Source organism: Mandrillus leucophaeus, unplaced genomic scaffold (genome assembly GCF_000951045.1).
Source record: "Mandrillus leucophaeus isolate KB7577 unplaced genomic scaffold, Mleu.le_1.0 Scaffold798, whole genome shotgun sequence".
Taxonomy (NCBI): domain Eukaryota; kingdom Metazoa; phylum Chordata; class Mammalia; order Primates; family Cercopithecidae; genus Mandrillus; species Mandrillus leucophaeus.
In genome coordinates, this window is record NW_012108674.1 from 2,145,395 (window position 1) to 2,158,813 (window position 13,419).

The 13,419-nt window shown below is 37.9% G+C and overlaps 2 protein-coding genes and 1 pseudogene across 4 annotated transcripts in view; 2 read left to right on the forward strand and 1 right to left on the reverse strand.

The window, feature by feature from the left end:
- The window catches only part of COPS2 (COP9 signalosome subunit 2), a 31,847-nt gene extending 27,647 nt beyond the window's left edge, over positions 1–4,200 (reverse strand). The window contains exon 1 of one of the 3 annotated variants that reach the window (XM_011967300.1): positions 4,070–4,200. In XM_011967300.1, the coding sequence (XP_011822690.1) occupies positions 4,070–4,123 (54 nt within the window). In that variant the 5' untranslated portion in view covers positions 4,124–4,200. The remainder of the gene's footprint in view (positions 1–4,069) is intronic. The other 2 variants (XM_011967302.1, XM_011967303.1) reach the window with 2 other exon arrangements.
- A 103-nt stretch (positions 4,201–4,303) lies between these two features.
- Positions 4,304–13,419, forward strand: part of GALK2 (galactokinase 2) — a 218,289-nt gene continuing 209,173 nt past the window's right edge. The window contains exon 1 of the mRNA XM_011967310.1: positions 4,304–4,560. Coding sequence (XP_011822700.1) covers positions 4,541–4,560 — 20 coding nt within the window. The 5' untranslated portion in view covers positions 4,304–4,540. The remainder of the gene's footprint in view (positions 4,561–13,419) is intronic.
- On the forward strand, positions 4,874–5,392 carry LOC105529998 (annotated as a pseudogene).

The window sequence follows — 13,419 nt, forward strand, 5'->3', positions numbered from 1 at the left end:
CTACATATAACAGGACTTACTGAAGAATAATTTTTGGTATAAAGCCAATTTGTCTTAAATCCTTTCTAAAAAGATTATTAGAAGTTTCATGGTAGAACGATTGGACTGTGGAATTAAAACAGTTTATCAATGGCCTTACCTACTTAATGAATGGCACTATGGTTACTATTTAGTATCATGGATCAGCAAATAATCTATAAACCTGTAAAATTAGCATTGCATTAAATGTAATTTATTAGCACCATCGCCTACCACAGATTACTATGTTTAGAAATGCCTGCTTCTGCCTCTAAAAATCAAACAGATCTTAGAACATACATGACCATACATGTATGTTGAATTTCTTTTACATTCATTTCTTTCTTTAAAAAAAAAAAAAAAAGTTTGTTTTATTTTAGATCCTTCTTGGGCAGAAATCATTATTTACTCTATTGGGTAAAAACAGTACAGTTTTAGAAACAGAGTTAATTTTTCAGGTGGTATCCTAACTACCTATTTCTACCAGATTGGGGAAGAACAAAGTGATTTAGGGTGTTAAAATATATCAATGGACGACCAATAAAGATATGCTGAGTATCACTGTGGTCAGCAATACTCATGGCTCTCAGTTAACACTTTAACTAAAACGAGGTGATAATCAATTTTCCAAAAAAAATACATTTTTTATAAAAATAAATCTTGAGAAAGCAAGTCAATTCTGCAGATTTTTTAAAATACTAACAAACAGGAAAAAAAAAAAATCCCAGACAAAATAAGTATTTTAAAAAAAGAAAAACTCTTTTGGCAAAAGGTAAGCATGAAATGGTAACCTCCTTCATTAATCTTTTTTTTTTTTTAAATATATGATTTAAGGAAATGAAAAACAAATTACTAAACAAATTTTATACCACCAAAAGTTTTAACTGTTAGTAAATTAATCATAAATAATTTTACAATTAGACACCTGATGAGAAACAGATGGGGGAGGAAGAGTTATTTAATAGAATGCTAGGGGAAGAAAAACAAAAAACCCAACAGAAAACTCCAACATTTCATTTTATTATGTAGTAGTGCAAAATCTTACTTTAAGACATAAAAAAGTTAAGACACAGCTGGTTGTGGTGACTAACACCTGTAATCCCAGCACTTTGGAAGGCCGAGGGGCGGGGGCAGATCACTTGAGGTCAGGAGTTCAAGACCAAACTGACCAACATGGTAAAACCCCGCCTCTAATAAAAACACAAAAAATTAGCCGGGTATAGTGGCAGGCGCCTGTAATCTCAGCTAAGGAGGCTGAGGCAGGAGAATTGCTCGAACCTGGGAGGCAGAGGTTGCAGTGAGCTGAGATTGTGCCAGTGTTCTCTAGCCTGGGCAGCAGAGTGAGACTCCGTTTCAAAAAAAAAAGTTAAAGCAATTATATATTCAACTTCATTATACTGCTCATGTAGTGTAGGCCCTAAAAGGCTGGGAAAACATGGCCAAGTTAAAACAGTGTATGTTTAATAAAAAATCTTGCAAAAGTTAATCAAGTACTTCACGAGACAAAAAGATTCTCACTGCTATTACTATCTTACGTTCTCAAAGATGATCAACTTAATCACAGCGCTAATAAGTTATGTATCCAACAGACTATTGTTTAGGAAGGAGATAAGCAGAAACATCTACAAACACAAACTAATAATACAAATGCAATTTCTCAAGAGATGACATACAGCTGGGCACGGTGGCAAGTGCCAGTAGTCTCAGCTACTTAAGAGGCTGAGGCGGGATGATTGGTTGGGCCCAGGAGTTTGGGCTCAGCCTGGGTAACACAGCAAAATCCCATCTCTAAAAATATACACATGTGTAAATAAATAAAGAAGACATACAAGTGGCCGACATACACATGAAAAAAAAAAAAGCTCAATATCACTACCATCAAAGAAATGCAAATCAAAACCACAATTAGAATGGTTATTCATCAAAAAGACCAAAAATAATAGAATACTGGCAAGAAAGTGGAGAAAACAGAACTCTTCTACACCGTTGATGGAGATGTAAATTAGTATAGCCATTACGGAGATTTCTCAAAAACTAGAAGTAGAACTACCATAAGATCCTGCAATCCACTCCTGGGTTTATCCAAAGGAAAGAAAATAGGTCTATTAAAGGGATACCTGCACTCCATGTTCACTGCAGCATTACTCATAACAGCAAAGACAGGGAATCAATGTAAGTGTCCAGCAATGGATAAATGGATGAAGAAAATGTGGTATATATATATAATGGAATATTATTTGGCTATAAAAAAGAATGAAATTTTGTCAATTTGCAGCAACGTGGATCTGGAGATTTAGGTTAAGTGAAATAAGCCAGGCGCAGAAAGACAATTATCACATGTTCTCACTTAGATGTGGGAGCAAAAGAAGTTGATTTCATGGTGGTAGAGAGTAGAATGATAGGAAGGGTGTGGGGGGAAAGAGGAGTGGGGAAGTAAGAGAAGTTGATTAATGTGTACAAACGAACAGTTAGATAGAAGGAATAAGTTCTAATGTTTGATAGCGGGGGAGGGTGACTATGGTTAAAACGTATTTTATATTTCAAAATATCTAGAAGAGATGACTTTAAATATTCCCAAGACACAGAAATGATAAAAACACAAGGTGATGGATACACTAAATACCGACTTGATCATTACATATTCTGTGCATGTAACCCCCCATAAATATGTACAAAATACTATGAATCAATTAAAAAAATACAAGCATATTTAAAAGAAACATTTTGATAATAACAAAACACCTGTAATATGAATAAACAGGTAATAAGTAAAAGTGGACAGATACATATTAATGAACTGAAGTCACTGCCTACAACTGGCTTGCACAAACTAAAATGTAAGGTAGAAACCATAACTATTAGCGAAACCACATTTAACTTTAAAAATTATAAAAATCTCCACTATGACTTTCAGATAATAGCGAGAATTTCCGTTCTCCCTTTTGCAAAGTGTGCCTTATTTTAAAATGCAAAAAACTGAAAATACACACGAAGTTATAGACTAATTCAAAACAATGTATTAACATTTTGACACTCTCTGGCACTTAAAATGAGTCAGACGTCCCAAAACATCTATTTTGTAACTTTATGATAATGCAGCATCACCATAAAAGAACCATATGAAATACCCCCAAAATAAAGAAACAAAGCAAAGTTGACGTTGATTCTGGGTCAAGATAATTTTCAGAGTTTCCACACGATGTTTTTGAACAGCAAACGTTATTCAAACTTGTAAATCCATTAATAAATGAAGCTCTGAATCTTTAAAAATCTCCATTCAGTCAGATAAATTCGTTTATTTCTATGCTGTTGCTGTTTTAAACTTTGTATACTGGAAAATTTCTTAAGGGAAAAGCTATGGGTTCAATTACCTTACACCCGTTCCCCAAAAACACCACATGCAAAACCTCCTCCCCAGCTTTTCTTTATAAAGAACTGAAAAAGTAGTTCAACTACCTTTTTTTCAGTTATCCTTGCTCTGAACTCTCCACTACACACTTACCTCGCACCAAAACCGGCCCTGGACAAGACTATTTAAGCTACGTCTCCAGGAGACTCACAAGTTGCGTTTCGCGGTCAGGCCTGGGAGCAGTAAGGACCCCCCCAGTTTTCAGACTTCTAGCATTTCGCACATTTGAACGCTCAGTTCAAGTGTGAAGAAGTGGGGGCCCGAACGCTGAGCCCGAAAGGGCAAAGCCAGGGCCTACACCGCAGCATGGTCACCGAGGCGGCTCGCGCCGTGGGGAGGCATGAGGCACAGAGACCGAACGCCTGGGGCCGGGGCATCCGTGTAAACCGAAGAGGCGCTCAGACTCGGAGCGCAAGGCCCGGGACCCCCTTCGCTGCCTGCTTTGACCTCCCTTCCCCCATGCTGGAGAAGCAGGGCCCGGGCCCGGTGCGGGAACAGGGAGGAGGTAAACCAGTCCTGTCACTGCACTGAGAGAGGCTGGAAACGGCACATGCTCTACGGGGAGAGGCCGCGGCCGGTCCAGACCGGACCCCGAAAACTAGACACATCTCCACCCCCAGAGTTCCATTCCCTGCGCCTCACCAGGTCGTAGTCCTCCTCATCATCGCACATGAAATCATCCTCCATGTCAGACATCTTGGCCGGGAGGGGGAGGAGAAATTGGAGACAACCTCCTCCCACAATCCTCCGCGGCTCAGAGGCGTCAGTCTCAGCTTCTTTCCGTCTTCCCGTCCCTCTTAGAGGAGCTGTTTCCTGCCGGAACCAATTATCTCGACCTCTAGATGATTCGCTACGACTCCAAAAGAGACTGCACCGCCCCCCTTTTCCTCCGAAGCGGCTGGTGCCTTAGCAACTAAACCTAGCAACTGGGACATCGTCAGGGGCTGCGGGTCTCAGCCAAAGGCGTCAGAAACTGCGCTCGTAGCGAGCAGTTTCCAGCCTCCTGGGTAAGGGAGCAGTCTCCTCCCTTGCTTCGGACTCCAGAAGCGTCTCATTCCGGTGAAAGTAAGAGACAGCTTAGGATCAGAAGCCTTTCGCGGAGAAAAGGCTGACATGCCCGTCCTATATGACAGGTATTATTTCTGCTATCATTGTACGTGTGCATTTAGCCCACACATTGCGGTGGGTGTTCCTAAGATACTTGGAGTACTTTTCAGCAACACAGTTTACACTTAATGCTTGTTATATTTGTAGCTGACAAAACAATTCTATGGATATCCCAAATTAGGTATGCAGCTATCAGTTGAGTTGCCTTAAATCTTACTTAGTTGTTCAACGAATTATAAACTTACCTTTACAACCCTTGGGACCAAATTAAGGTAACAACGACTGGTTTTTTTTAAAAAATACGTTACTGTGAAACCGAGGGCACCATGTTATGAGGAGATGGGGGCTGCGGTGACTCGCGGGATAGGAATTTCAAGAGAACCGAGCGAACGGGAAGTCGGCAACAAGAAGCTCTCTCCCGCTCCCAGGCACCCCTCTACCTACAGCCTCCTGTCAGAGCGGATTAGAGTCTGTCAAGAAATTAAGGGAGAGATTGCTCGTAAACATGACAAGCTGCTGTCATTTCTAAAATATGTGTATGTTGATTCCAAAGATCCTCTGTCTTCGGTGCAGGTGGAAACTACTGAAACACGTCAGGAGCCAAAGGAATTCAGATTGCCGAAAGGCAACTTTGATATGATAAATATTAAGAGCATTCCCAAAGGCAAAATTTCCATTGTGGAAACATTGACACTTTTCAGTAATCATAAACTTTATCCAGAAACATGAACTGCTGAGAAAAGAGTGCAAGAATATAATTTAGAACAGAAAGATGTGAATTCCCTTCTTAAATATTTTGTTACTTTTGAAGTCAAAATCTTCCCTCCTGAAGACAAGAAAGCAATAAAATCAAAATGAAGAAAATCACAAAAATTTCCTACGTGTACTCCTCATCCCTCATCCTGTATATTTTCTCATTTTTGCATATTAAATTATGTTAATTACCAAGTGTTTCATGCTCTCATTGTGAGAGCATACTCTTAATATTTACTGAGCTCCCTGAATTTTCAAGATTGCCATGGACTGTATTTTGTTTTCTTTTAATTTAGTTTAGGCATATTTCATATGTACATGTTACCATGACTATCAACACATCTGTACCTTTATTTTAAGTAAAAGAGTTAATTTGTTATTTTAGACACATCACACCAACTTTTAAATAGGTCATAAGACCCCTTGGGAAGTGTCCTGAATCCCTCATTTAAGTTTTCCTTTCCAAGTTAGGTGTTTAGTTCATTCTTCATATGTGATAGTGAAAGTAAAAGCTTTCCTGACTCTTAAGACTGACATTTTCTTGTTAGGGAAAGAGACTCAATCGTAAGGTAGACTAACAATATTTCCCAAATAAAGGCACATAGGAGAAAATAACGAATCAATAGAATCTAATTAAAATTACTACCCCAGGGAATAAGAAGTATTGAAGATTTATTTATTTTGAATTGGTTTTAAGTATGGAATACTTGCCTTTACAGTTATAAAAAGTAATTAGTGGTGTTTACAAAATGTTGGGAATTTCTGCTTTGATAAATAGGTAAGTCCCATGGCCTTCAGAGAGGGAGGCAATAGTGGAAACTTTCGAAAAAGTAATTTCTCTGGATTTAACATGGAACTAGAAAAATTTAAAGAATAATTAAATAAAAAAAACCATGGTAAATGAAATTTGGGGATTTTATACATAGTTTCGGATGTTAATACTAGTTGAGAGAAGAGAGAAAAAATAGCAAGTAGAAGCAGAGAACAGGATCATTGGAAGGGACCTGAGAAATTGCTGCTTCATCCATTTTAGCAAACTTATTGGTACAGCATGTACCAGTACTAGGATCTTGAGTAAGAGTGTGTGAGTTTAGCTCTGCCTGATATATTACTACTTGTGGGATCTTTGGGAGACTATATCCTTTTTGAGATTGAATTTCTTCTATAAAATGAGCATAATGCTGCCTCGCTTAAATTTAAGGGTTATCATGAAGATAAATGAAATAGTAAAGGAATACAAAAGACCAAGGAAATATGATTTTTTTTTTTTTTTTTGTAGTGGAGAAACAAACTTCCCCAAACTGGGGAAGGATATATGACCTAAGGTTTCTGTAGTTTATGACCTAACCAGGCCCAGAACTTAGTTTTTCAAATCCTAGTAGTGTGTTTTTTCTGATGTGCCAAAAAGCAGCACATCTCAGAGAAGGGAATAAGTGTGAATTGTGGGTACATTGGGGTTATCAGTTTGCTTCTGAGGGAAGATAGGCATCACTACTTCCCAGAGATGCCCCTGGAAATGATATAGAAGATGCTAAAGAATTCAACGTGATGACAGAATGAGGCATTTGTAGTAATGCTGAGAACAGAAAAATGGACTAAGTGGAAAATTTGTAAGCATGTCTTTGAATATAGATTTATTATGTGAACAAACTACCTAGTTTATTTTTAGTTCAATACAATAATTGTTTTAAGAAAACAAATAACTACTCAATATAAAATGCATTTTAAAACTCCTGTAAATCAGTCAAAACTTTATTCCATTTGTCATAATGGTCACTAGTTGAGTCACTAATACTAGTACACTCTATTTCTGAGCCATCTTTATTCATTTCTACATTGTGTGGTTAGGCAGCTGTTATATGGTGTCACATGATAAAGGATTTCTTCCCATACCATTAAAAAAACACATTACTATTACGCAAAATCATTGGCAGAATTCAAAATAAAGAAAAAATGAAATAAAGGGGGAAAAACCGCTTTTCAAATAGGTAGCATTTCCATGTAAACTTCCAGTTCTATCCACATGAATCCACAAATGTTATGTAGTTAAGCATAGATATAGATTTGGATTCTTTTTGCATCTATATAGCAGCATAGGTCAATGTTTGGTTGGTTGTTTATATTTAGAGACAAGATCTTGCTCTGTCACCCAGACTGGAGTGCAGTGGCACCATCATAGCTTATTGCAGCCTTGAACTCCTTGGTTTAAGTGATCTTCCCATCTTAGCCTCCTCAGTGGCTGGGACTTCAGGTACTTGCCACTGTTCCTGACAAATTTAAATTTTTTTTTTTTTGTAGAGACAGGGGTCTCGCTATGTTGTCCAGGCTGGTCTTGCAATCTTCCCACCTCAACCTTCCAAAGTATTGGTATTACAGGTGTGAACCACATTGCCCAGTCTTAAAATATATGCCTAATACTAATTATTTTAGTGGCTGTGTAATAATTCCTCGTTGAATGTACCAGTGCACCATAATTCATGCCATTATTGTTATACATTCAGAGTATTGCAGAAATAACACTATTTTAAGCAATTCTGCAGTGAATATCTTTGAAATTTTATTCTTTAAAAAATAATTCCGGCTGGCGCAGTGGCTCACGCCTGTAATCCCGGCACTTTGGGAGGCCAAGGTGGATGGACCACCTGAGGTCAGGAGTTCGAGACCAGCCTGGTCAACGTGGTAAAACCCTGTCTCTACGAAAAATACAAAAAAAAATTAGCCAGGCATGGTAGTGGGCACCTGTAATCCCAGCTACTCAGGAGGCTGAGGCAGGAGAATCTCTTGAACCAGGGAGGTGGAGGTTGCAGTGAACCGAGATCGCACCATTGCACTCCAGCCTGGGCAACAGAGCAAGACTCTGTCTCAAAAAAATAAATAAATAAAATAAATAAAATAAAAATAAAACAAACAAAAAAACCAAAAGAAAGAATTCCAAGTTCCAAGAAGAGAAATTACAAGCTTGATTCTTTTTTAGTAATTACTTAAATTGAGATCTTTTTGGTCATAGCTCTTTTAAGTTGTATTTGTGACAATAATGTGTTCTCACCTATAAATACAAATATTTTTCCCTAACAGTCTTTTCTTCTCAATGTTTTATTATGATAAATTTCAAGCATACATAAAATTGAAATAATAGTACAGTGGACATGTATATACCCACTATCAGGTTTGATTGTATGTATGTGTGTGTTCCCTGTATCAGTTGAAAGGAGGATTCAGATATCATGACACATCACCCCTAAATGCAGCTATGTGTATTTCCTAAAAATAAGAACATTCTCCTATATAATCACATCATTGTTACATATAAGATTAATAATATTTGCAAGCATGGTGGCTTGTGCCTATAATCCCAGCACTTTGGGAGGCTGAGGCAGGTGGATCACCTGAGGTTAGGAGTTTGAGACCAGCCTGGCCAACATGGAGAAATCCCGTCTCTACTAAAAATGCAAAAATTATCCAGGCATGGTGGCGCATGCCTGTAATCCCAGATACCCAGGAGCCTTAGGCAGGAGAATCGCTTGCACCTAGGAGGTGGAAGTTGCAGTGAGTCAAGATTGTGCCACTACACTCCAGCCTGGGCAGCAGAGTGAGTTTGTCTCAAAAAAGAAAAAAAAAAGATTAATAATAATTCCCTATCATTCAATATCCAGTTTATATTCAAAATTACCATATTAAGTGTAGAACTTAGAATTGGAAGAGCCTTTAATGATATCACTTTACAGTCTAACTAAGGCTTCCCAAATCCCACAGTAGAGATTCTGATTCAGTAGTTCTGAGTGGAGCTCAGAAACCTATACTTGTAACTTTACAACAAAACAAAACTCCCTAAACTTGGGGTGACTGTACATCCCTGTTTTCCTGGGACAGATCTGGTTTAGTACTGTTGACCCATCATAATAGTAATAACACCCAGGCCGGGTGTGGTGGCTCACACCTGGAATCCTAGCACTTTGGGAGGCCGAGGTGCGTGGATCACGAGGTCAAGAGATTGAGACCATCCTGGCCAACATGGTGAAACATCTCTACTAAAAATACAAAAATTAGCTGGGCGTGGTGGCGTGCGCCTGTAGTCCCAGCTACTCGGGAGGCTGAGGCAGGAGAATGGCGTGAACCCAGGAGGCGGAGGTTGCAGTGAGCTGAGATTGTGACACTGCACTCCAGCCTGGTGACAGAGCAAGACTCCATCTCAGAAAAAAAATAGTTAAGAGCACCCATCACTTTCAGAAGTTGGACAATAAATCACATGGTTATTCTACTTGCAATTGTTCAAAAGAGAAAATAGGATCCCGAGGTAGTTAAGAGGTTTATTTGCTCAGAGTAATCAAAGTTTCATAGTTTTACTTTGTACTCAAGATAGCAGTTGCAAAATGGATAATACGCTTAACAAATGAATACTGATCACATACATGTAACTGCATATTGATTTACATGTAAATATATTACATAATTTGCTGCTTTTAAATGTAGTGCCTTATTCCTACAATGGGAAAATAAGTTTGCAAATAAGCTGGTAAGTAGGAAGACTGGGCGAATGGCAGCCAAATTTTGAATATAATTTCCTTGGCCATGACCAAATTTATTAAGTCCAGTCTGGAAATTTAGTAACAGCAGTTGAAAAGGTCTTCATTGTGCTGAACATGCTGCTTGAGTACACAGGTGCTAATAAGTGCTTGTTGGATAAATAAACATGTTAATAGATTTATCTTTCTGTATCACACATCAAAATCTTTTTCTGTCCTTAAAAAATCCATGTAAATGTGACCTCATTCACATAGCCTATCCTGAATACTTTATATGGTTAAGATATTCTATTTTTTTCTTGACATTAATTTTATTCAATGGTGAATAATAGAAAATTGTAATTTCAACAGAGTGCATTTGTGTGACATGGTGCCCTTGTTGAAAGTGGATCCTATGTTTTTAAAGCATATTTTCATAAACTGGAATTATTGAGGTATTATTCAGTAGCTTCATTTACCTCAATAAGGTAAATTAAGCTACACATACTTAAAGTACACAACTTATTTATTTATTTTATTTTATTTTTTGAGATGGAGTCTTGCTCTGTTGCCCAGGCTAGAGTGCAGTGGCACGATCTCGGCTCACTACAACCTCCGCCTCCTGGGTTCAAGCGATTCTCCTGCCTCAGCCTCCCTAGTGGCTGGGATTACAGGCGCCCACCACCACGCCCAGCTAATTTTTGTGTTTTTAGTAGTGACAAGGTTTTGCCACGTTGGCCAGGCTGGTCTTGAATTCCTGACCTCAGGTGATCCACCCACCTTGGCCTCCCAAAGTGCTGGGACTACAGGCATGAGCCACCACTCCCAGCCTTACAGTATAGAATTTAATGAACTTTGACATACATATACACCTGTGAAACTATCATGACACAAGATAATGAACATATTATCACTGCAAAAGTTTCCTCACAGATTCCTTGCAGAAATTTCCCTCCTCCCCCTTAACTTTTCCTAGGTAACTGCTGATCTACTTTTTGTCACTATAGATTAGTTTACATTTTCATGAATTTTGTATAAATGGAATCATGCAATATGTACTCTCATTTTCCTGATTTCTTTCACTTAGTATAATTATGTTGAGATATGAGATTTGTCCAGGTTGTTGCATGTATCAGTTGGTTGTTTCTTTTTATTGCTGAATATTCATTACATGGATATATTACACAATTCATCTTACCCATTTATCTGTTGATAGATATTTTAAGTTTTTTTCAGTTAGTGGCTAGTATAAATGAAGCTGCTAAGAATATTTGTGTACAAGTTTTTGTGTGGACATATGTTTTGTTTCTCTTGAGTAATTTATGGTAGACAGACTCTATGGTGGCTAACCCATTTTATTTCCTTGAATAATTCTTTGCCTTTTAGGTGTGAGTGGGATCTGTGACTTGCTTCTAAATAAGATACAGCAAAGGTGATAAACATGATTATACGTACATGATTACATTATACAAGATTGTTAAGTCAATCATGATAGGAAAGATGATCTCCTTTGCTGGCTTTGAGGAAGGCAAGTGCCCATGTTGGGAAGGACGACACAACAGGGAACTGATGGTGGCATCTGGCTAGTAGCCAGCCAGAAAAAAAAAAAAAAAAAAAAGAAAGTGGTTTTAGTTTGACAACCCACAAGCAACTGAATGCTGCTAACAGCCATGTGCTCTTGAAAGTGAATCCTTCCCCAGTTGAGCCTCAGATAAGCCTTTGTGAGACTCTAAAACAGAGGACAGAAAATTGTGAGACAATAAATGTATATTTATTTATACTACTACATTTATAGTAATATTGTTATGCAGAAATAGATGTGAATACAGGTAAATATCTTGTAGTGAAATGGTTGGGTCATATGGTAGGTATATATTTAACTTCTTAAGAAACACTCAAACTGTTTTCCTAAGTGGTTTTACCATTTTGCATATCCAACAGCAGTGCATAAGAGTTCTGGTTGCTCCACCACGTCCTTGCCAACATTTAGTGTGGTCAATCTTTTTAACTTTAGCTACTCTAGCAGGAATGTAGCAGTATACTATTGTAGTTTTAATTTGCATTTACTTAATGACTAATGTTGAACATATTTTGTGTGCTTATTTGTCATCCACGTATCTTCTTTGGTGAAATCTTTTTTAAATATATTTTGCCTATTTTTAAAATTGGGTTGTTTATCTTATTACTGTTGAGTTGTAAGAGTTCTTTATGCTTTTTGTGTTGTATTTATCTTTGTCATACTCAAGGGCACTGAGATTTTCACTTATGTTTTTTTCTGGAAGTTTTATATAGTTTTACCTCTAATATTTAGGTCTATGATCCATTTCAAGTTTAATTTTCGTATATAGTGTGAATGAATGTGGAGGTTCATTATTTTGCATATGGATATCAAATTGTTCCAGCATCATTTGTTGAAAAGATATGCTTTTTCTATTGAGTTGTCTTGACATCTCTGTCAAAAATCCAATGACAGTTTAATTGCCAGCATAATTTGATCCTTTAAAAATATATTTTTCATAATTGTATGCTATCTTGTATTACAATTATTTCCATTCATTCATTATTAAACAGAAAACTCCTTGAGGACACAACTATCTTTCTTACTTCTGAATCCTCTGAAACGCAGCATATGCCTTGCTTATAGAAGATTCTCAGTGAAAATGTGATGTGTTTAAGTACACTTTAGCATTCATGACTCTTCACTGGCTTTGGCTGAGTCATACCAAACAGGTTTATGATTTGGCATCCTTTCAGACCAATCATCTTTTCAATTTTTCTTGCTATATTAATTTGGGGAAACTGAACACTGTGTTAGAAGAGCAGAACAAGAGGACTCCTTTTGTATTAATAAAGGTCTGGAAAGAAAACTCAGAGCATACTCAGGGGAGTTAACAGAAAAGTGTTTAATGAAGGGACGATTTATAGAGATGGAGGCAGGATTAAGGGAACCAACAACTACTTACACTAAGCCTTCAGAATGCTCCCGACTGCAATTATATCTTTCATCTCTATAGTTAACATAGGAAGAATATGCTGATAGAGTATGATTAAGCATTGAAGGGGTTCAGAATATGCCACCCCAAAGTATGCTACTTTGGCCTAAGTATTATTTTGAGCTGAAGCCAATTGACAACCAGTAGATGCAGTTATGTCAGTCACTGGAGAGCCTTAGCAAATGTATTCCAAAAAAAAAAAAAGAAAAAATTGCTTAAGATAATAACCATAATCAGCTTCGCATTGAGGTGGGCAATATTGGATGGTTATGACAAGGTGAGGAAAGAATTGTCTAGTTTGAAGATTCTTGGTACTATATTTAGTTTCTGGGTTAAGAAATAAAAAGGAAGGCTGGGCATGGTGGCTCACGCCTGTAATCCCAGCACTTTGGGAGGCGGAGGCAGGTGGATCACCTGAGATCAGGAGTTCGAGATCAGCCTGGCCAGTGTGTTATAACCCCATCTCTACTAATCATACAAAAATTAGCCGGGCGTGGTGGTGCATGCCTGTAATCCCAGATGCTCCAGAGGCTGAGGCAGGAGAATCGCTTGAACCCGGCAGGCAGAGGTTGCAGTGAGCCGAGATTGTGCCATTGCACTCAGCCTGGGTGACAAGAGCAAAACTCCGTCTCAAAAA